The sequence below is a fragment of the Leptonychotes weddellii genome, chromosome 9 (genome assembly GCF_054177405.1).
Source record: "Leptonychotes weddellii isolate Sample4059 chromosome 9, ASM5417740v2, whole genome shotgun sequence".
In the NCBI taxonomy this organism is placed as follows: Eukaryota; Metazoa; Chordata; class Mammalia; order Carnivora; family Phocidae; genus Leptonychotes; species Leptonychotes weddellii.
In genome coordinates, this window is record NC_138377.1 from 58,218,956 (window position 1) to 58,243,079 (window position 24,124).

Below are 24,124 nucleotides of genomic sequence, written 5' to 3' on the forward strand. Positions count from 1 at the left end.
TGTACTGTTGGATCCTATTGGCCAATATTTTGGTGAGAATTTTTGCATCCATGTTCATCAGGGATATTGGTCTGTAGTTCTCCTTTTTAATGGGGTCTTTGTCTGGTTTTGGGATCAAGGTAATGGTGGCCTCATAAAATGAGTTTGGAAGTTTTCCTTCCATTTCTATTCTTTGAAACAGTTTCAGAAGAATAGGTATTAATTCATCTTTAAATGTTTGGTAGAATTCCCCTTTATGTGAACTTTTATACTAGGTTAATTAAAAGCATCTTTTCTTCTTTTATTCATATTCCAGGAGTAGCTAAGAGAAGATTCTGTTTATATTTAGAATATTTAATGTTAGATCATTTGATCCAAAATATTAACCAGAAATGGCCACTTTTAAGTAGGTGTGATATTAATTTGTTATATAGTCTTCTAATAAAAATCCTATCATAGTATGAACAAAAAGGAATATTTAGATTTCTTGATTTATAGTGTTTAATGCTATTTCAAAGATTGTGTTCTATAGAACACTAGTTTCACAACATTCCCAGCTGGGGGAAAAAAAAGAAAAAGGTAGTGGGACACCTGGGTGGCTCATTCGGTTAAGCATCTGACTCTTGGTGTGGGCTCAGGTCTTGATCTCAGGGTCATGAGTTCAAGCCCCACGTTGGGCTCCACACTGGGCATGGAGCCTACTAGAAAAAAAGAGAGAGGGGGAGGTGGGGAGGGAGGAAGACAGAGAAATGAAGAAAGAGATAGAGTTTGGGAAGATGTCTGTAGTTAAAACATTGAGTGCTATATATACACGCCCTCCTGGCAGTATATGGTACCCATTACCAAATTAAATGTATGGAGACCCTCTGTAGGAAAGAAACTGCCAACTTGGCATTTTTCAAAAGTATTTGGTTTTAGACTTCCTCCCCGCCCCTCACAACACATCCTCATTCTTTGGTACTGCTGTTCTACAAAAACACTTAAGGAAACACTGCTTTATCTATGGGAATCTCTCTTAATATGTAAGCTTCTGCACTTGTAGTTTTCATAATTATAATTTTTTTTTTTGAAGATTTTATTTATTTATTTGACAGAGAGAGACACAGCGAGAGAGGGAACACAAGCAGGGGGAGTGGGAGAGGGAGGAGCAGGCTTCCTGCCGAGCAGGGAGTCCAATGCAGGGCTCGATCCCAGGACCCTGGGATCATGACCTGAGCTGAAGGCAGATGCTTAATGACTGAGCCACCCAGGCGCCCCCATAATTACAAATTGTTTTTAAGTAAACTCTACCCCCCCCAATATGGGACTCGAACTTACCACCCTGAGATCAAGAGTTGCATGATCTGCTGACTGAGCCAGCCAGGTGCCCCTTTAATTATAATTTTTAATGAGAATCTAATATTCCTTGACTATGTCAAACTTTATTTAACCATTTCTCTAATGTTGGACTTGGAATTTTCCAGTTACCACTTTTATAGGGCTGTAATCGACACTGATGCTTCTGATAGTTTCCTTTTTCTTTCTTTAACATGAATTTTCTTTTCTTTTAAGATTTTATTTATTTATTTGACACACAGAGAGAGAGAGAGAGAGACCAAGCACAAACAGGGGGAGTGGCAGGCAGAGGGAGAGGGAGAAGCAGGTTCCGGACTGAGCCGGGAGCCTGATGCAGGGAGCCTGATGCAGAGCTTGATTCTAGGGGATCATGAACTGAGCCAAAGGCAGACGCTTAACCAATTGAGCCATGCAGGTGCCCCTTCTTTAGCATGAATTTTCAAAAGCAGAATGCTTTTGCCAGAAGGCTTTGATATTTTTATGGTTTCTGATACATTTTCCAAAAAAGGTAAACTCTTTGTACTGTCATTATGAAACTATTAGGTTTTCTAAATTCTCAGTGTTGGCTCTAAAAGTTTTTGTATTTATCATATTTAAACTTAATGTACATGTAATTTTGAACCATTCAATTAAATCAAATTCTTATTGGACTTCAGTCACTATTGTACACTAAACATTTTAAAATATTAACTAAAGATAACATTTTTATTTTTAGGGTTGTTATAAAGAATTAAACTCAGTCCATCCCAAATAATATCATAGGTTTGAATTTCATTTTCATTCTCCTATTTTCTAAAGCAGTTTCATTTGCTATAGCTTATCTAAATATATCAAGATAAATCTTTCTTACCCAATTGGTAGAAGAATTATAGGAGAATAGTGGATGTTAATCAACTATTAAAATCATCCATATTATAATCTAGCCTGAGTATTCTTACCTATAAATTAATAGTGTTAGTAGATATTTGATGGTGGTGGTTAAATGAAAAATCCATTTATTACAGCACCGCAGCATTTAGAGATTCTGGTTCAATTGTTTTAGACTTGGCTTTGGTTTTTTGTTTTTTTTTTTAAAGCAGCTAGAGTTATGAACCACTGGTCTGCATTGTTACAGGTCTGCTATCATGATATGCTAGCTGCCTTTAATATTAAGAATTTACCTATCTCCTTTGTGTTATTCCCCTTGCTATTTTCCCAACACTCCCTTTTTAATTCTTTGGACTCCTTATCCTTGGAAGAGTTAGAAGATGAAGCCTATTTTGTGATTTACTGAAAGATGTAGGGGTAAATAGGTAGAGAAGGAGCCTACATATAAAGTAATAACCTCCCCCCTCCCCATGCCATTTGTTCTGCACATTTTGTTCCTTACATTTTAATGTAAAAATTCTGTTTTTCCTTTTAACCCCTGTGGAAAGGCTTCCTAGCAGTAAGGAAAGAGAATAAGCTTTATTGCCAAAGAGACCTGGGTTTATTCTCAGCTCTACTATTTACTGTTATCTTAGTATTTTCTTTATCCATAAAATGAGGACCAATAGTATCTTCCTTGCTTTCCTCCTTGTGATGATTAGAGATACTATAAGTTAAGCGCCTAAAAAGTTCCTGGCTCAGTGAGTAATAGCTGTTATTGCCATTCTTGTGATTTGGGAGTCTCCTAGGAAAGTGAAAGGCATAGCCAGGAATTACAACAGCAGGCTATACATGTGTCCTCCTCATTTGTGATATTACCAAGATGATGCTGACAAATGGTATTGTGAATTTTAAAAGTTAGAAATCTAACAATTTAGTTTATTTATTGGTTTTTAAGGGTTTCATTTTAAAAGTTTGAAAATCTTTAAAAATTTGAAGATAGAGAAAAGAACATTATCCATAATGCTACTATTCGAATAATTATGGTTAGGATTTTTGAATCATAATTTGGAAAAATATCAGAACAATCTCGCAATCTTAAGTGATAGCTGGAGAAGCCAAACATTTTAAGGACCATAAATATAATGGAAGAAGTGCTATACCAAGAGTAAACAGTATAAGAATAGGAGAATTAATCATGAAAGCTTTCCTGAAGGAAGTGGTTCTTTTAGCTGAATTTTATTATTTTTTAAGATTTATTTATTTATTTTAGAAAGTGTGTGCACAGGGGGGAGGGGCAGAGGAGAGTCTAAAGCAGACTCCTTACTGAGCACAGAGCCCGACTGGAGCTCAATCTCAAGATCCTGAGATGACAACCTGAGCCAAAACCAAAAGTTAGATGCTTATCTGACTGCACCACTTGGGCACCCCTAGCTGAATTTTAAGATAGTGAGTTTATTTAGAAAGAAAGAAGCAAGGGGCACCTGGGTGGCTCAGTCATTTAGGCGTCTGCCTTGGGCTCAGGTCATGATCCCAGGGTCCTGGGATCAAGCCCCATATCGGGCTCCCTGCTCCGCGGGAAGCCTCCTTCTCCCTCTCCCACTCCCCCTGCTTGTGTTCCCTCTCTCACTGTGTCTCTCTCTGTCAAATAAATAAATAAAATCTTAAAAAAAAAAAAAGAAAGCAGGATATTTCAGATTCAAAGATGGAATAAATACAAGATTTTTTAAAAAATCATTTTTTTTTCTTTACCGGGGGCAGCCTCCCATAGACATTTTAAGCATGACCTAAAGCTCTCAGTAATTTGTGAGTTTGTATTTTGTAACCTATAATTTTGCAAAGCCTGAATCACAGGTCAAAGAGAATCTTAATTTAGGTTGGGATAGAAATGATCCAGCTTCTTTCTAGATTAATTCTAATTACTGTTTTGTTTTGTTTTTTGGGGAAGGTTTGGATTTTAAGATTTATGTATGTTTTCTGAAGTGTGGGAGATTTTTGAGAGGGGTTGTTGTTGTTTACTTTATGCTTTTTGAACAAAACTGTGAGAACTAAAGATTGGAGGCTGAGTTGAAGCTGTTGTGATGACTTTTAGAGAAGTGAGAGTTGAAGAAAGTAATTTGAGTTTACATATGATCTATTTCATAACTTCAGGCACTTGATACATTCTGGAATTAGTTCCACTTACTGCATATGGCTTGTTCATTTTGTAAATTGGTCTTTTCATGCTCTGGAAAGAAACAAAACAACAGATCTATCTTATTTTGTGTTTGTTGTTCTCTTTGATTATTTGCAGTTTTCCTCTTTTCCCTCTTTACAATGATATAATAAATCATTTTAAGAAACTAAATGACCAAAAAGATTAGGAAGACTCTTTTTCCTCATAAATTTTAACCATAATTTTAAATATGTTCCCGTCTCCACCAAAATAGATCTTTAAACCCTACCTAGATAGAGAAAATCATGTTAACACTCTCAGGACTGGCATCTGTAGGCTGTTTTGTTTTGTGTTAGTTTTAAAATTGTTGAAGGTGAGGGGTGCCTGGCTGGCTCAGTTGGTAGAGCATGCAGCTGTTGATCTTGGGGTTGTGAGTTCAAGCCCCACATTGGGTGTAGAGATTATTTAAAAATAAAATATTTTAGGGGCTCTGGGTGGCTCAGTTGGTTAAGCGTCCAACTCTTGATTTCAACTCAGGTCATGATCTCAGGGTTGTGAGAACAAGACCCCATCAGGATCCAAACTGGGTTTGGAGCCTACTTAAGATTCTCTCTCCCTCTCCCCTTCCCCCTCCCAAAAATCTTTTAAATGAATAAAATTGTTGAAGGTGCAAAAATTAAATTCTTGAAGGTGCTTACACTTCTTTGCCTACATAAATTTGATGTGAAATCATTTTCAAATGGAAAATTAGCCCTTCATGATAGTAAGATTAACTTCTCCTGGAGATGGCTTTGGAGTAGGTTATTCTAGCAAACTTGGGCTTTAGCCATTTGGCCCCCTGCTGATTCCTCTTTCTGTCAGCCATCAACAATATTTATATACATGTATTACTCTAGGGCAATAAAGTCACTGGTGTAAGAACACTATGCAGAATGTGGACATTAGCCTTACTTACACTATGCCAAGTCTTTGAAGACTAAACATGATATTTAAATTGAACCATGTGAATTTGCTGATATTCAGCCATTTTTTGAACTATAAAAATGGCAGTTCATAGGGGTGCCTGGGTGGCTCAGTTGTTAATGCCTTCGGCTCAGGTCATGATCTCAGGGTCCTGGGATTGACCGCATCGGGCTCCTTTCTCAGCGGGGAGCCTGCTTCTCCCTCTCCCACTCCCCCTGCTTCTGTTCCCTCTCTCGCTGTGTCTCTCTCTGTCAAATAAATAAATAAAATCTTAAAAAAAAAATGGCAGTTCATATAGTTCAGCCTACTAGCAGCTTAGTTGTTCTTAAACATTTCCACTAAACTAGTATTCGTACCAGCAGAGGGGAGTGAATTTTGGTGGGGCGGTGGGGGGTTGGGGGGGTGATTTTATTAAAAGATGTCTAGAAAGGCTTGTCATGCTTAGAATTTCTCTGAAGGCTCATGTTTTATCTTGAAACACTTTATTATTTTTGCCTTCTAGTGCATATTAAATGTATATTTATTTTAATATACTGTTTTAAGTTAATATCAGAGGGGAAATGGTTAAGTAAAATTTGATCCCCCAGTATGTGTATTCTGTTGACACACTGCTGGGGATATCCCACTTTGAGAGTCATAGTAGTAGGACAGTACCTTAGAACCTTAGGTCTAATACACAGTGCCTATTTTTCTCAATATAGAAGACTTCAGGGATGAAAATTATGACTGAGTCACTAGGGGTATTTATCATACACAAAATACAAACAGTTATTACAAAGTGCCTCAGAGAAATGTATGGTCTAAAAAGCATTGAAGGGTATTTGTAAGCTTAGTTCAACTAATGGCTTTATGTTAGCGTATATGATATTTGATTGTAAAGTAATGTTCTTTTTTTTTTTTTAAAGATTTTAATTTATTTATTTGTCTGAGAGAGAGAGCAGCAGGCAGAGGGAGAAGCAGGCTCCCTGCTGAGCAAGGAAGGAGCCCAGTGCGGGACTGGATCCCAGGACCCTGGGATCATGACCTTAGCTGAAGGCAGACACATAACTGACTGAGCGACCCAGGTGTCCCTGTAAAGTAATATTCTTGTGTACCTTTTTAAAATATAGGACAAGTGTCCATAACAGGTACACGTTAATTTCTCCATGGGACAGCTTACTTAGGTCGGGAAATTAGTATTGTGCCGTGTTTTGATTAATACTTCAGATTACATTGCATTCATGGAGATTCATAGTACACTATGAATACCCTGAGAAATCTTTTGGATAACTTAGTTTTATAACTAGATTCTCATACTTATTAAAATAAGGAATCTGGGGGCACCTGGGTGGCTCAGATGGTTAAGCATCTGCCTTCAGCTCAGGTCATGATCCTAGAGTCTTGGGATTGTGCCCCACGTCGGGCTCCCTGCTGAGCGGGGAGCCTGCTTCTCCCTCTCCTCCTGCTCCCCCTGTTTGTGCTCACTTGCTCTATCAAATAAATAAATAAAATCCATAAAAATAAAAAATAAAAATAAAATAAAGAACCTGGTGTTCAGTTTTTAGGAAATAGTACAGTGATCTGTCCATATTATCCACAAATTCTCTACACATTCTAAGCTTTTTAAAAGTGGCTGATTTTGAGGTGTTTGAGGGGCTTGATTGGATAAAAGAGTGGCAGTATCTGGTGGTTAAAGCACATATATCTAGAGTCAGATTGCTTATGTATACATCCAAGTTCATTGTGACCTTAGGACTGCTACTTAGTTTCTCTGTGCCTCAGTTTCCTCATCTAAAAATAGCTGGCTGTGGGATGCCTGGGTGGCTCAGTCGGTTAAGCATCTGCTTTCGGCTCAGGTCATGATCTCAGGGTCCTTGGAGCGAGTCTTGCGTCGGGCTCCCTGCTCAGCGAGAGCCTGCTTCTCCCTCTCCTCCCCGCTTGTGCTCTCTCTCACTATCTCTGTCACTATCTGTCTCTCTCAAATAAATAAATAAAATCTTAAAAAAAAAAAAAAAAGCTGGCTATTTCTTGAACAATTTTGTGAATTATTTGAGAAAATATAAAGCACTTATAGTAAGTGGCCAATACGTGTTAGCTTTGTCAAAAATAATGGCTGGCATTAAGTGGGAGCAGTAGTTTTACAAATATGTTTTTCAAGTAGCATAATTGTAGTTTGAAAGATATATTGTAATGTATGTTCACTTTTAATAAACTAATCACTTTGTGATCTCAACAGAAACATAAGAATAGAAAATAAGAGAAAATTAGAAAAATAAGCAGTCTCCAGATACATAATAGTTGTAGGGTGTGGTTATATTAAAACATACAGTATATTGATTGCATTTGTATTCATCTTCCTAAAGTGAAACCTGAGGTAAGAGCAGGAACATCTGTTACTTGCAAAAAGCATTTGCTGATCCCATTGATAGTGCATACATGGAGATCACAGGTACATTTTAGAGTTGGGTGGTTAGATGTGGGATTACTAATATGAATTGTTTACTTTTAGTAGCAATTTATATGAGGAATGTATTGAAGACATTAGAGATAACTCTGCCCTGCTATGATCTCAAGCTTTTTACTGAATTATTTATTATTGCATTGTGTTAGCTGTTTTGCTTCTTGATAGATCATTTTACACCACAATATTGCTGCTGCCTAAGGGAAAAAAAAGTCTCTTCAGCAGTCCTAATGACCTCTAAAAAGGGTAATTTGATTCTTAAGATAGGATTTTGATTTGCCGTGGTGGTTATAAGAAATTTTCTCTATGATACTGAGGTAATTTTTTTCCCTCAGACAATCATAGATATTGAGTGCACACTTGCTTTTCACCTTCTGTATAGCTAGAAGGTTTCTTCCAGAAACTGTTTCTCTAGCATTTATTAACTTTGTCCTTAATTGTGTATATTTTGGTCGGTTGGCTTCAGTAATTTAAGAAAGGAAGATTTATTTAAACAAGAACCTAAAAATTCACTTGCTCTGTAAATGGGAATTTGTTAGCACCATTGTTTATATTCTCGTTCCTTAAAATTGACATTTCTGAAAATCCTGGTGTGTCTTTTTTTTTTTTTAGGACTGTCAGTACCAGGTTATAGGTGGTATTGGGCAGGTAGGCAAGACTCACTGGAAGGGAACAACCCAGATGGCTAAAGCAGCATGCAGACTTGGTGGGTGTGGATTGGTAAAAGCTGCCTTTTGGCCTCTGGGGCAGCAGCATGGTCAGAATCCAGAATATTGGCCAAGCCAGAAGGACGCAAGTAAGATAAAGAGTAGGAGTTGAAAACTTAAATACGTGAAGAAGTTGGCAAATACTGTAAATGAATGAGGCAGGCCAGGTGGCAGTTATGGCCTGCTGGAAGGTCCCTCTCTTAGATTCAGCCATTTGTTGCTATATGGGGATATGGACACAGGTTTTCATGTAAAATCTTATGCTTAAATATTAGTAAGTCCTTTCTCCCCCAATATGTTGCAGGCTAAATTTGGCCACCGGGGTACCAGTTTGTGACTACTATCTTATAAGGAGACTCTTCTCACATTTATATTAATTATGATGATCTGATACTATAAGTAATTTTATACTAATAAACTCTCTAGGAGAAAAAAATGAATGAAAAGAAAGAAAAGCCCTCCCCTAGGTCTCCCATCTGATTTTCTTTCTTTTGTCTTTCTTTTTTTTTTTTTCTTTTTCTACATCTTTATTTATTTACTTACTTTTCATTAAGTTTAAATCCTTGATGGGTACAATATCACATGGATTCTGTGGCCAATGGCTTTAGCAGGAAGGTTGCTTTGGAATTTGGCATGAACCATGCCACTGTTACCATGAGCACGAGTTACTTTTCCTCAGATTACTCTGGTTTTGTTTGGTTTGCCACCAGGAGTCACTGTGTTGTTCTTTGCTTTGTACACATAAGCACATCTCTTGCCTAGATAGAATTCAGTTTCATCTCAAGCATAAACACCTTCAGTTTTAAGAAGAGCTGTGTGCTCCCTCTGGTTCTGAAGACCCCGCTTATAGCCAGCAAAAATGGCCGTGGACCACAACCTTCCAGATATATTTTAGGAGCAGATTCCCAGCAGGCCTCCATAGGCTCCAAGATGGCGGAAAGAGTCCCATCTGGTTTTCTAACACATCTTTACTTACTGGCTTCTCTATAAAAGACAGATTTGTTTAGGGGAATATGAGCTATGTATATAAATGTTTTTAGTTTAATTACCTGTAGCATTCTATCTGTATTTCCAGTATTACAGTTGCCTTCCTTTTTAAATATGTTCTTTTCCTCTATTACAGATTTTTTTCTAGGTGTATGATTGAAGTTTAATGAGAAGAATCGTGACCAGCTAGGAGAATTTTTTGCAAGGAATGGAATTAGCTCATAGCTTATTGCTGAATGAAGAAGCATACAATCAGCTAGGTGAAGTTCAGAAGGCAGAGTTTATTTTCGATTGGTTGAGATATTTGGAGAAGCTCTTGCTGGCGACCAGCAGGGTGGGTAAAATTGCAAACTTTTTTGTGCTTTTTTAAGTACCAGATAATGTTTAGGTCCTTTGGTTTGCTTTTCTAGTTCCGTCCAGAATAACGTAAGTTAGCTTTCAAATGCTAGACCTTATTAAGAGTTTATAATGAAATACTACAAGAAGTTTATTCTTTCAAAAAGCAGGAAGAAATCAGCCAGTGTTTTTTATATTACTTAAAAAATATATGAAAATATAAAAAACTAGCTCTAAACTACATTCTGTTAGATTTCATTTTCATTATCTTCTTCACCTTCATATGCATGAAGCCCTTGTGTAATATACTGCTGAATATTGTAATGGGAGTTTCACTTTAAAAAAGTTGTGAGCTCTTTAAGGAGAATTTTAATTTAAAAGTCTTTTAGTAAACATATTCATTCTTAAGCTTATGAAATAGTTTCCAAAAAAGAAAACAAATCACTCATACTTTTCACCTACATTCAGCAGTTAACATTTTACCATATTTGATTGATTTACTGAGCCGTATGAGGTGGTACTGCACCTTAAATACTTCTGCGTACATCTCCTACTAAAAATGAGGATATTCTTCTACATAATAACAATACTATATGTAGTGCAAAAGTGATGCAGAGACAGTACTCATGGAGACATTTGGAATTTAACAAGACAAAAATCCATACTAACAAATACTTCATTGTGGAAGCTTATGCCTTAGTGAGCACCTAAATACCGTTATTATTATAATGGTATTCTGTACTCCTTTTTCAGAAAGCAGACAAGTAAAATGGAGTAACATTACTGGCATTTAGATGCATAAGCTTGCAGAAAGAAAATTGCACTAAACTTAGAAAAAGATCTGAGTAACACAATCATTCATTACAAGGTCAACTCATGATAGATTATAGGTTCCTGCTTATTTATACAGATATATATGGGTCAGAGACTTAATAACAGAGAACCTCTGGTTAAAATACAAGTACAACAGAAGAAGAAAGGTATAGAAGAAATAGAACCCTTACCTTTCTTCACAGAGACTCCAGTATATTGTGGCCCCGAAATTATTTTTTGGAGATACCTGCAGGGTAGCAAACTACCTTGTGTGGTATGATGACTACACCACCCACTTATTTGTAATTTTTAGTCAAAATAATTTTGTATTTTTCTAGAGTTTTTAATTCTTAAATATATGAAAGAAGAATTGTATTAGAAGATTATATGTAATTATGTTGACTATGAATTGTCTTTTTTGTTACCTTCCTTTCTAGAATGATGTAAAGGAGAAACAGAAGACTCTTGTTGAACAGCTCCTATCTTTGTTGAACAGCTCCCCAGGCCCTCCTACCCGCAAACTCCTTGCTAAAAATCTAGGCGTTCTTTATAGTATTGGTGACACATTCTCTGTTTATGAGACAATCGATAAATGTAATGATCTTATTCGTAGCAAAGATGATTCTCCAAGTTATCTTCCCACAAAGCTGTAAGTTAAATATTAAAACTGAACATAAAACAAAATAGTGCTTCCTTGTTGAATCATTTTTCTAAAGAACCCAAACTCCTTGATAATTATTTTGAAACTGAATACAAGTTGTTTCACTCATTTTTTAAATCTAACTTTTAAAAAACATCTAACGTTTTCCCATTGAGAGACTGTTCTTCTAAAAAATATTTTAGATGTATTTGAAGTCTTGATTTGGGAATCAGAACTGTCTCACTAAAAATGTAGCAGTTGAAGACTCATAGATATAGAACACAAACTGGTGGTTGCCAGAGTGGGGAATAGGTTAGGGAGACAAGTGAAATAGGTAAGGGGGATCAAGAGGTACAAACTTCTAGTTATAAAAACAAGTCCTAGGGATGAAAAGTACAGCATAGGGAATATCATCAATAATATTGTAATAACATTGTATGATGACAGATGATAACTACACTTACTGTAGTGAGCATTTTGTAATGTTTATAATTGTCGAATCACTATTGTACACCTGAAACTAATATATGTCAGCTATTAAAAAAAGTGATTTTTTTGTGGGTGTTTTTTTTTTTAAGATTTTATTTATTTATTTGACAGAGAGAGAGAGAGACAGCGAGAGAGGGAACACAAGCAGGGGGAGTGGGAGAGGGAGAAGCAGGCTTCCTGCTGAGCAGGGAACCCGATATGGGGCTCGATCCCAGGACCTGGGATCATGACCTGAGCCAAAGGCAGACGCTTAATGACTGCGCCACCCAGGCGCCCCTAAAAAAAAGTGTTTTAAAGATAAATACAAAAAATCTTAGCAGTTGAGTGAGTGTTTAAGAAAAAGTATTTTGAGTTCTTCAAATCTTTGGTGTTCTTTAATTTATTAGCTCTTCGTAGTAAAAGTTAATAGTAAATACCACATAGAAAAATACTCTTCTGAGCTCCTAAAAAGAACAGCTTAGTTTCTTTCTCCATAGGATTCAATTCATTTTTTCATCTGTTATTTTAGAGAAAGTAGTTTGCCATGTATGGTTCCACAATAGTAATTTTACAGAAATTTTTGTTGATCTAATTTTTAGCTTAGAACAGAATGTATTTTCCCATGGAGTTTTCAGATTTCAGACTTGATAAAAACATTATTTCCTGTTTTTCTTATCTTGTATCTTTAAGATTATCTTTGATTATCTAATATATGAAGGTCAGTTTCATGAAAAATTATTTTATAAAAAAATTTGAGGGAATGGAATATTTGGGCTGAGGTTTCAATTATTTGAAGATACCTTTTTTTTTAAATTACTGTTATTGAAAGTGTAATTATTTGGTATTCATGCAAGCATCATACCTTAGGATTTTTTTTTTTTTTAAAGATTTTATTTATTTATTCATGAGAGATAGAGAGAGAGGCAGAGGCAGAGGGAGAAGCAGGCTCCCCTCGGAGCAGGGAGCCCGATGCGGGACTCGATCCCAGGACCCTGGAATCATGACCTGAGCTGAAGGCAGGCGCTTAACCGACTGAGCCACCCAGGCGTCCCTTTACCTTAGGATTTAATAGTGGAATAGATTCTGGCAATTTTATCCTTTAAAAGTAAAATTAAATAGTCACTTTTACATAGTCTAAGATTTTTTTTATTCCTGTTTTTTCATTCATGACTAATTTCTAATCTAAATGTTGTTTCAGTGCTGCAGTGGTATGTTTGGGTTCCTTGTACAAGAAGTTGGGTAGAATGCTGGTTAACACCTTTACCGACACAGTGGGGAATATTCTTAAAGCTATGAAGAGTGCAGAGGTGAGTAACCACAAGTTCAACCAAAGAATAAAAAGATAAACTATAATTTTTATTACATCAAAAGAAAAAGAATAAAAAGTATTTTATGGTTTTGTGTTTTATGGTTTCTTGAGCCAGTAAAAATGCTTTACCTATGGTAAGCATACATAGGTATATATATAAATATATCCATAAATGAAATATTTCTAGGAGATGCACATATCTCTTTTGTATATTAAATCTTTATTAGAAAATCAATAATGCAATTTACGATTTTGGATAAATCCGAATCCGCAAAAGCTAAGGTATTTCTCTGGCAGACCCATCCCTGCTTCTTCCCTTCACATCACCTTTTCCCCTAACACTAGTACTACAGCAAGTGTTTGTCAACAAGGATCCAGATACGTAGTTGGTAACTACTGGATACCTGATGGATGGATTAGTATTCTACCAGCATCAGAAAGGAGTAAGGAATATAATCAGGTTGGGAAAGAGCTTGAAGGATATAAGTATGACCAGGATCTGGTTAACCTTTTAGTTGCCAGGGGAATATATTCTCAGCCTTAGCCTTACTGATTTGTGATCATTTACCACTGTGGAATATCCTTTGTTTTTGTAACTGTCTCTTCATTTGGCTTCCAAGATACTGTAATTTCTTGACAACTATAGTTTCACTAATTTTTTTTTTTAAGATTTTATTTATGAGAGAGAGAGAGAAAAAGAGAGAGCACAAGCAGGGGGAGGGGCAGAGGCAGAGGGAGAAGCAAGCTCCCTGCTGAGCAGGGAGCCTGATGTGGGGCTGGATCCCAGAACCCTGGGATCATGACCTGAGTTGAAGGTGGATGCTTAACCGACTGAGCCACCCAGGCGCCACTCACCATTTTTTTTTTTTTAAGATTTTTATTTATTTATTTGACAGAGAGTGAGAGAGGGAACACAAGCAGGGGGAGTAGGAGAGGTAGGAGTAGGCTTCCTACTCAGCAGGAAGTCAGATGCTTAATGACTGAGCCACCCAGGTGCCCCTCACCAGTCATTTTTGAAATTAAAGCATTTGTATGTGTGTTTATCAAAAATTTTAAATCTGTGGTCCCTAATATTTAAGGACAAATATTAGCACCTTTAAATATAAAAACAATATACCAGTTCTTGTTCTAACTTTACCTAGAAAAGAAGTCTAGAAAACAGCTCTGAAATAATTTTTAAAAATGCTATCTAGTTGCCCACACATTTTTTTAAAAAAAAAATTTATTTATTTATTTGAGAGAGAGCGCATGTGCAGTGGGGAGGGGGAGAGGGAGAGAGAAACTCCAAGCAGACTTCACACTGAGCAAAGAGCCTGACACAGAGCTCGATCTCAAGACTCTGAGATCATGACCTGAATTTGAAAGTTCACATGTAGGGCGCCTGGGTGGCTCAGTTGGTTAAGCGACTGCCTTCAGCTCAGGTCATGATCCCAAGGTCCTGGGATCAAGTCCCACATCGGGCTCCTGGCTCAGTGGGGAGCCTGCTTTTCCCGCTGACCCTCTCCCCTCTCATGCTGTTTCTCTCCCGCTCACTCTCTAATAAATAAATAAATAAATAAAATCTTTAAAAAAAAAAAAAGTTCACATGTAAAATATGATAAATTTCCAGAAGAATGTAGCTGATTTGGGGTGCATGGCTGGCTCAGTCAGTAGAGCATGCAACTCTTGGTTGTGAGTTCAAGCCCCATGCTGAGTGTAGAGATTATTTTAAAAAATAAAATTAAAAAAAAAAAAAAAAGAACATAGCTTATTCAAGAACTTTAAGAATTGAAGTCCATAACAAAAAACTAGTGATTGAATCTACTCAGGCGATCAGTTCTAAGCAGTGGTTTGCTAAAAGACTGAAGAAAGTGATTCAGCAGAAGAGATTGTTAACATCTGTAAACTGGGTTTTATTTGAAAGGAAATCTTTGTAAGAACTTTTATCTCCTGAGGAACGGCCACTTTAAACTTTCTTTCCACTTAACTCCATTAGTTAAGCTATACTCTTTTTAGGCCCCATGTTTAACAGGATTACTCTGTAAGTCTCAGAAATTTTAAAGTTACTGCTGAAGATTTTATTTCTTGCTGTTTTTTATCTTTATGACTTAGTTGATTAGTACTGCAACATGTTGGAGATATCCAAAGGGTTCCCACCTTTAATTCACACCCTTCAGTAACAGACTACATAAAGTTGGGATAGAAAGAAAGTTCAGAAGTTTCACCTTGGGACCCATTTGGTTATGTCCACCTATTAATTACTCACTGTTGTGCTCCTTTGGACAAAGATAAATTGATAACATTCCTATGAAAATGGTGGTTGATGTTGATCTTTGTCTTCTCCCAACTTTAGTTATTTTGAGTGGCCTTAACTTCCTGGGATATAGAAGTTGTTTGGGGCATTTATTAAAATATCAGTAATATAAACAGCTACTATTTTTTGAGTATTTATTATGTACCAGGCACTGTGGTGAATGTTTTCCCCACAAGGACTTATTTACTTCTCACACTGGCTGTATGGGTTTCATCTTATTCTCATTTTATAGATGGAGAAATAAGCACAACTTAAAGTCACACAAGTGCTAAGGATCAGAGGCAAGATTCAGCCCCAGGTCTTTTTAAGTCTAAAGCCCAGACTTTTGTCCTCTGAGTTCAACTACTCAGCCCAATAAATGATAAAATATTAATGGCTATAAAATCTGTTGAGCATTTACTATATCCCAGGCACTGTTCTCAGCGTTTTGCGTTTTGCGTGTAGTAACTTGTTTGATCTTCACAACAACCTGTGAGGTGGATATGTCCATTTCACAGATAAACTGTTTTGCCCAAGGTCACTTAGCTGCTAGATGGCAGTCCCTGAACTCTTACCATGTTACCTCATTAATAGCAACCATTTATTGAATGCTTAACAACATGCAAGCTTTGTGCTAGGATTTTTCATATAATTTCATTTAATCTTCATATCAACCCTTTGTATTGTGTTGAAATATATACACATAACACTTTTCAAATAGTAAACACTTCATAAAATAACAGCTGTTAATGTCTCTTGATATCAGATGGGTTGGTTAGTGTATACAGATACTGAAGTATTTCACTAGTACATGAGAGAAATTTTGATGCTTAATGCTACTTTTCACAGTGAAATTTTTTTCTTATTTAAATTTTTTCTTTTTGGTAGTCTCAAGGTCGATATGAGATTATGTTGAGTTTGCAGAATATATTGAATGGACTAGGAGCTGCTGCTACACCTTGCCACAGGGATGTTTATAAAGCTGCTAAATCCTGCTTAACAGATAGATCCATGGCTGTTCGTTGTGCTGCTGCAAAGGTAAAATGGTCTAATAAGTAGAATTTCTCAAAATAAATACAAAGAAAATTAAATTAGTATCCCTGTTAACAACTACATGATCTCAGAGCTACAACCTTGGAAATCAGCCCATCTTATTTTAGCATAGGAGGACACTGAGGTCCAGAGAGTTATATGAATTTCCCAGGGTTCTTCAGATAGTTCACAGAATATTGTTGGAGGGTGGGGAATTCAGGTTACCACGACTCTTAAGTATTCCTTTCACTCTACTATGCTTCCTCTCTATAGTTTTATAAACTAAAGTTTACATGTAAAGTTTATGTTATTTGAAAGTGATTTGTTTTTATCATGCCTTCTTTTTTGTTAAGTCTAGGATTTAGATTTTGATATTTTCATTTCTTTTGAATATGTCACTTTCTGCAAGCTAGGAAAGAGAGACAGTTTAGTCCTCTGCAGATCTAGGCCAAGTCTTGTGATCTTCAGCAGAATTATCATGGCTTCTTAATACAGTTGGTCAGATAGGACAGTAAAGTTGTTTATGTTGTAGTTATTCTCACAATTGCTCATAGCCAGCAGATTGGTTCTTCAGACGTTTTTCCTAGCCTACTGAGTTAGAATGGGTTCTCCTCCCATCCTCTGTGGACACATTGTTTTATATAGTATAATTTTTATGACTTTTAGTAAGTATTAATTTGTTGTCTCTGCAATCATTGTTTAGATACTTTGGATGTGTATATAATTTTTTTAGATCTTGATAGTTTCTATAACTTATGTAGATCTGAACCTGACATTTACAGTTTGTTTTTCATTAATGTCTGTTTTTTCAATTAAATAGTGTCTCCTTGAACTTCAGAAAGAGGCCATCTTTATGTGGAGTACAGACCTGGATAGTGTGGCCACACTATGTTTTAAGTCCTTTGAAGGTTCCAATTATGATGTGCGGATTTCAGTTTCAAAGCTACTAGGCACAGTGTTGGCTAAAGCTATAATTTCTAAACATCCAGGAGCAGGTAAATTTATATAATTATTTTCAAAATGTCTATAGTAATTTTTTCCCAGTTGGTTTAAACAAATATAATGTGGTATTACTACTACCCATTATTAATTTTGAAAAGAGGCAGGATATTTTAAAAATCAGTTTTAGTTTGTAAACATTGCTGTAGGTCCCAAAAGTTCATTTTCAAACAATTTAGTAAACATTTGAGGAAAAAAATAAACTCTTGAAGAAATGTACTTTATTCAGTCATCGTCTTTCCTTTATGGCCTTTACTTTTTTTTTTTAAGTAAATTGTTAATTGTTATCCAATAATAGATATGATCTAAATCTTAATTCTTTTTTAAGCAACATGAATTTGATTACCTGTATTCGGCTTGCCATTTTCTAGGTTGGTATAAGGGAGCAATGATGTAAATAATTCCAAACAACAGGTATTTGAAATTCACTGTACTTGGACAATTTGCTTTGTGTTACTTTTTATTTATATGCTTCTAGGCAGTGAGCAGGGATGGGGTATTTTTGAAAACAAAAGAGTTTGCCTGGGTTTAATCAACAGTGTATATAAAACATTGATGAGTAACTGAAAACTTGCTTTATCATTCTTTCTCCAAAGAATAAACAATCACACAAATGCAAATGTGTTTGTTCTATAGAAACTTACTCCTCAAACATCTGCAGATCAGGAGTACTAGCATCACCTGGGAGCTTGTAAGAAATGCAGAAACCCAAGCCAAACACAATTTACTAAATCCAAATTCTCATTTGAACAAGATCTCCAGACAGTTTGTATGCACATTAAAGGTTGAGAAGCATGCTGGAGAAATTGTTTATAGTTATATAAAGGGAAATTTTTTTTTTTTTTTCTAAAGCCAATGTTTTTTAACCAGTGATGGGAAAGGACAGGAAGTACAGCATGTCACAGTCACCTGGGGGACATTATCAAACTTACAGTCCCCTCATTCTCCAGTTGAGATTGTAAATAAAATTTATAATGAAGTTTTATTTTTATTATGGTGTTTCTAATCTTATAATTCAGTAAGGCTGTCTTATTTATTGGGAGGTGAGGGAAAGGTGAATGGGAACAGGAAGAAGTCACCAAAAAAACCCAAACCAGAAAAAAAAGTTGTTCAGGACATTTAGGAGGTTAAATCTTAAGCCACCTAAGAAATTGAAATTGGAAGACATGTTTATTGTTTATTTTTTAAAGATTTTATTTATGTATTTGACAGAGAGAGTGGGAGAGAACACAAGCAGGGGTAGCAGCAGAGGGCAGGGGGAAGCAGGCTGCCTGCTGAGCAGGGAGCCCAATACAGGGCTCCATCCCAGGATCATGACCTGAGCCGAAGGCAGCCGCTTAACTGACTGAACCACCGAGGCACCCCTAATCAAATCCTTTTTAAAATGTGAATTGTTCATTTCTATAAATGTATCACTAGCAGTAGCACATGGTTTCAGTAAAAACAAGCAAAGTGTAGAATTGCATAAGAATTATGAATAAATATTTAAATGTATATGCTTCGATGGTAGCACTAAACTGATACTAGTGTTTTTGTAATCAGACTAAGCAAAGTGAAGAATCAGCTTCACCCACGATAAAAATCCTTGGCCTAATCTTTTGTTAGAAATTCTATCATCTTGCCTCTGTAAATTTTAGCTTACAAATAATTGAGTTATTTTTGTACAACTAAAAAGTGATCTAGATACCATAATAGATTTTTTTAAGGTCAAGGACTAATAGCAACATAGTGCTTAATAATTTAGAAAACAAATGCAGGGCGCTTGGGTGGCTCAGATGGTTAAGCGTCTGCCTTCGGCTCAGGTCATGATCTCAGGGTCCTGGGATCGAGTCCCGCATCGGGTTCCCTGCTCAGTGCAGAGCCTGCTTCTCGCTTTCCCTCTTCCACTCCCTCTGCTTGTGCTCTTCTGTCTATCTCTCTGTCAAATAAATAAATAAAATCTTTAAAAAAAAAAAAAAAAACAAATGCAGTGGAGGTTTGTATACTCAACTACAATATGCAAAGATTATGAAGTACAGAGCTAAAATGATTTTCCTAGTAAAACTAACAGGTTTCAGGCAGGTGGTAGGTTATTCCAAGGCACTTAAAAAGCAGGGATTGAGGGGCACCTGGGTGGCTCAGTCGGTTAAACAGCTGCCTTCAGCTCAGGTCATGATCCCGGGGTCCTGGTCAGTGGGGAGCCTGTTTCTCCCTTCCTACTCCCCCTCCCCCTACTCGTGTGCTCTAAATAAATAAATAAATAAAATTTTTTAAAAAGTAGGGATTGAGTATGACACTTTCATATCATTGGAACAAGTTGTGGGGAATTTATGTGATCTTTTAATATATATAATTTAATATATATCATTCTCTCACTTGCTCAAGGACATTGCTCTAGGAAGTCTCCCCTCTCCTATACCAGCTTTTCCCTCTCTATTGGATTATTACCTACAAAAACATGCTTTTATTTCTCCCATCTAAAAAATAAATTCTGGGGTGCCTGGGTGGCTCAGTCGTTAAGCGTCTGCCTTTGGCTCGGGTCATGATCCCAGGGTCCTGGGATCGAGCCCCGCATCAGGCTCCCTCCTCCGCGGGAGGCCTGCTTCTCCCTCTCCCACTCCCCCTGCTTGCGTTCCCTCTCTCGCTGTGTCTCTCTCTGTCAAATAAATAAAATCTTTTAATAAATAAATAAATAAATAAATAAAAATAAAATTCTTGTATCTTACTTCCTAGCCAGTTGGAGCACCATTTCTCTTCCTTTTGCATCAAAGTTCCTCAGGAGAGTTCTTGATAGTGTCTTTAGTTTCCCTCCTGCCATATCTTTCAAACCCACTTCAGTTAGGATTTCCCCCCATTCACTCCACCAAAACTGTTTTGGTTAAGGTCATCAAAGACTTCCATGTTCATTCATTGATTCAATAAATAAATACTTGTTTATACTTGGCTGGGATCTTTTCTGAGCACATGGGATATGTCATTGAACAAAAGAAAAACCCTGCCCTTTTTGAGCTGATGTTTATACCCAGCCACGCTAAAGCCAGTGGGCAGTTCTCAGTTGTCTCACTTGACCTTTCAGCAACATTTAACTCAGCTGATCCTCTTCCTTGTTTTTTTTCACTGGGCTTATAGGACTTCATTCTCTCTTTGTTTTCCTTCTTCCTCACTAGAAATTCCTGTTTTGTCTTCTCTGTTGATTGCTTATCTTTTTATAGAAGAGTCCCCTTGCCTAGTACTTGTTCTTTTGCCGTATGTGTATGCTCATCCTCTTGGTCATCTTACCTAGTCTCATGGCTTAAATACCATCTATATGTCAGGGATTATTGGATCTATATTTTTAGCCTGGGCACCAGGCTCAGATCTAGCTTCCCATTTGACATCTCTTTCGATGTTTATTTGATGTTTCAATTGAACTCCTAAAGTGAATACCTGATCTCTCCTCCTCTAGAACATTCACACACCTATTCTACTTGCAGGCTTGCTAATCTCAGTTGATGCCAACTCTGTCCTTCCAAGTGTTCAAATCCAAAATTTGTAAAGTCACCCATGATTCCTATCTCTCACACTCAATAGCTTCTCTACTGGACTATCTTAAAACATACCCAGAATGAGGACCCCTTGGAGAATTGGCTATTTTGGGGGTTGGTGAAGGAAATGTCTGAAGATGACCTTGGAACATACTGTTGTGTCAAAAAAAGTTAAGTCCTCCCACTGGCCAGCTCTTTGAAGATAATTCCACTGGTCAAATCCAGGACAGTATTGGAAGCAAAATTAATAATGACAGAAATGGATTATTACCTATTAAATAAAAAAGAAATCTATGAGTGCATACTGAAAAGAAGTAAAGGAGAAGGGAAAGCTCTTTTTTACAGTAGAATGCCAACTAATAAATACAGAAGGAATGATTGTTAGATAATGACCTTTTTGCAGTCATAGTAATAATTATTGCAGGTAGGAATGCTCAGTGCATTGTTGGATGAAACTTTGATAGGTTACAGCGTATTTATACTGTCTTAAAGTATCACCACACAGGTTGCATAGTAATTACAAAAGGAAAGTTGATATTTTACAGTGGACAAACCTGGCAGACAAACCTTATTCAAGTGTTCAAGGATCATAACACTAATGTAGGGACAGACTGACCCCAAACCTGATAGTGCATTCTGATGTTATGCATTGAGAAGGCTTACAACATTACTTACATAGTTCTCCTGCCAAAAATTCTGAGGAAATACTAAACAAACTCAAATTGGGTGCTGTTGTATAAAACTACTAGCCATGAACAAACTCTTCAAAAATGAAAAAGTGATAAAGAGAATATGGTGAGTCTAGGTGAAGGGTACATGGGAGTTTATTTTACTATTCTTGCAGCTCTTTTTGTAATTAATTTTGAAAATTTTTCAAATAAAAACTTAAAAATACATGTTTATCCAGACTCCACTCTTCTGCAACCACCTTCATCTAAGCCATCATCATCTCTTGCTTCAATTACTAAATTGCTTCTAGTTGGTTTCTCTACTTCTCCCTTTAACCCCCTTCTACAGTCTTCTCTCTGCACAGAAGCAGAGTGACAGATTATATCACTCCTCTGCTCAGGGTCCTTCATTGGCACCTCACTTAACTTACATCCTTACTATAATGATCTACAAAGACCAGTGCCTTCTCTTCCCCCATCTTTACACTCTGGCCTGTCCTCTACTAAAGTCCTCCATTGCTCTGTTCACATAACTCTACTTAAACCCAGTAGGCATCATATTCTTCCTCAAGGCCTTTTTGCCCTAGCTATTTCCTCTGCCTAGAACACTTTTTCTCCAGATATCTGCATGCCTGATTCCCTCACTGTCCTCAAACTATGTTCAGGTGTCACCTTTCCAATGAATCTTACCTTGACTACCCTATTTAAAATCACAAACACTTCCCCCGTATTCCTGAGCCTGAGCTCTATTTTTTGCATGGCTTTAATCATTGTCTAGCATACTCTATACTTAGTCATTTATTATGTTTATTATTCTTTCTTTCCTAGAATTTATGATTCATGAGGGCATGGATTTTACACTGTTCACTAATGTTTTTCTCCCAAATGCCAACATGGATTTTCATTTGTTTCAGATGGTTATTTCTACTTTATGCTGAGGAGTAGATTTTTTGTTCATAATTTTGATTAATGGAAGTTTATTTCTCTACTGTGTATGACTTGAGCCAATAATAAGGGTCAGAGCTCATGACCATCATTATTCAGAAGAATGAAAGGGAGAAAGGTGTGTGTGTGTGTGTAAGAGATCTTGTTCCCTAGATATTCACAGGGAGAAACTCAGCTGTGTCATACTGCAAACAAATGTGAAGACACATTCTGCCCTAACTAATCTCTTGATTATTGTAGCCTAAGGGCCAACTGATCAGTTTAGTAATATTTTGCTTTGATTTCTTCAGAGACTAAGGATATAACAAAAGTTGTACCTGCAGTTGAGAATTTTAAAAAATAGGATATGGTGGTTACTTTATATAAGTTTCATTAAGAGTTGTAGAGCACTTGGAAGTGTAAAATTATGATTTTGGCATTTTTAGTATTTAAAAAGAATTTTTAAAGCATTTTAAACTTTTAAAGCTATAAGCATTTTCATTTGTGGAGAGCAAGGACAGTTAATGTTTTTTGTTTTAGAAGACGGTTAGCCTCCGGCACCTGGGTGGCTCATTTGGTTAAGCGTCTGCCTTTGGCTCAGGTCCTGATTTCAGGGTCCTGGGAAGTCTGCTTCTCCCTCTCCCTCTGCCGCCCCCTGCACCCCCCCCCGCTCATGCTCTCTCAAATAAATAAACAAAAAAATTTAAAAATTAAAAAAAAAAAAGGTTAGCCTTCTACTGTGGAAAAGAGGGCAGTAGGGGCACCCTGTCTGGTTCAGGTTATAATCCCAGGATGCTGGGATCGAGCCCTGCATTGGGCTCCCTGCTCAGCAGGGAGACTGCTTCTCCCTCTCCCTCTGCCTGCTGCTCCTCCTGCTTGTACTCTCTCTCTCTGTCAAATAAATAATAAAATCTATTAAAAAAAGAAAAAGAGGGCAATAGGGCATAATCCCGAAGTAGCTTAGTCTTAAAATGTCATTGACATGACACTTCAGAGTCCGTTATGATTTGACCTCTGAACCCTTGCATAACTTTTTGTATGTTAATGTGTGTAATGTCCTGTCAATTTTGCATTTTGTTTGGATTTTTAGTTTATTTTTGTTTCTATAACATGCTTACCGAGATCATGCAAATCAAGATCATGCATTAAAATTTTAGTCTCTGTAAAGTACAAATCACATGTTTTGTTTTGTTCTTTGTTATAGCAGTCTCACGTCAAAGCATTCGCAGAGTATCTCTGGAGGAAGTTCTGGAATTACTAGGAACAGGGTTTCTACGTGGGAGTTCAGGATTTCTTCGAGCCAGTGGAGATATGCTGAAAGGAACCAGTTCAGTCAGTAGGGATGTTCGAGTTGGAGTTACTCAGGTTAGAGTCACAAATGAGTATCTACATGTAATACTCACTGGCCTATAATGAGAATTTTAGTATCTGAATACTCTGGGCATAAGTGATACTGTGCAGGGTCATCACTTCTGCTCTCATATTTATAAAACAGAGATGGTAAGGCCACTCTTTGAAAGTTAGGTTACAAGTAAGAGAACCTTAGTTACCTAAAAGCCAATGAAATAGGCTATTATTCACAATGTGTTTTAAGTTCCTAATAATGGGAAATTTTTATTTCCTTTGAAATACAAACATTTGTTTCTAGGCCTTGCGCTTTCATGTGTCTTATAGTTTAACATGTTTTCCATTGTGCTTTTGTGTGCTTGTACAGTTCAGATTTAAGGTACATACTAGGTACATGTCAT

At 36.7% G+C, this 24,124-nt stretch overlaps 1 protein-coding gene and 1 pseudogene across 12 annotated transcripts in view; one reads left to right on the forward strand and one right to left on the reverse strand.

Annotated features, from left to right (window-relative positions):
- HEATR5A (HEAT repeat containing 5A) overlaps positions 1-24,124 on the forward strand; it is a 110,504-nt gene that overhangs the window by 5,196 nt on the left and 81,184 nt on the right. For 11 of the 12 annotated variants that reach the window (XR_014148114.1, XM_081829462.1, XM_081829468.1 and 8 more), the window contains exons 2-7: positions 9,549-9,746; positions 10,999-11,210; positions 12,868-12,976; positions 16,139-16,288; positions 17,103-17,277; positions 23,581-23,741. Coding sequence is in view for 11 of the 12 variants with exons in the window: in XM_081829462.1 (XP_081685588.1) it covers positions 9,621-9,746; positions 10,999-11,210; positions 12,868-12,976; positions 16,139-16,288; positions 17,103-17,277; positions 23,581-23,741 (933 nt within the window). In the remaining variant the exon portion in view is untranslated. The remainder of the gene's footprint in view (positions 1-9,548; positions 9,747-10,998; positions 11,211-12,867; positions 12,977-16,138; positions 16,289-17,102; positions 17,278-23,580; positions 23,742-24,124) is intronic. The other variant, XM_081829463.1, reaches the window with a different exon arrangement.
- Positions 8,981-9,313, reverse strand: LOC115939598 (large ribosomal subunit protein eL33 pseudogene; annotated as a pseudogene).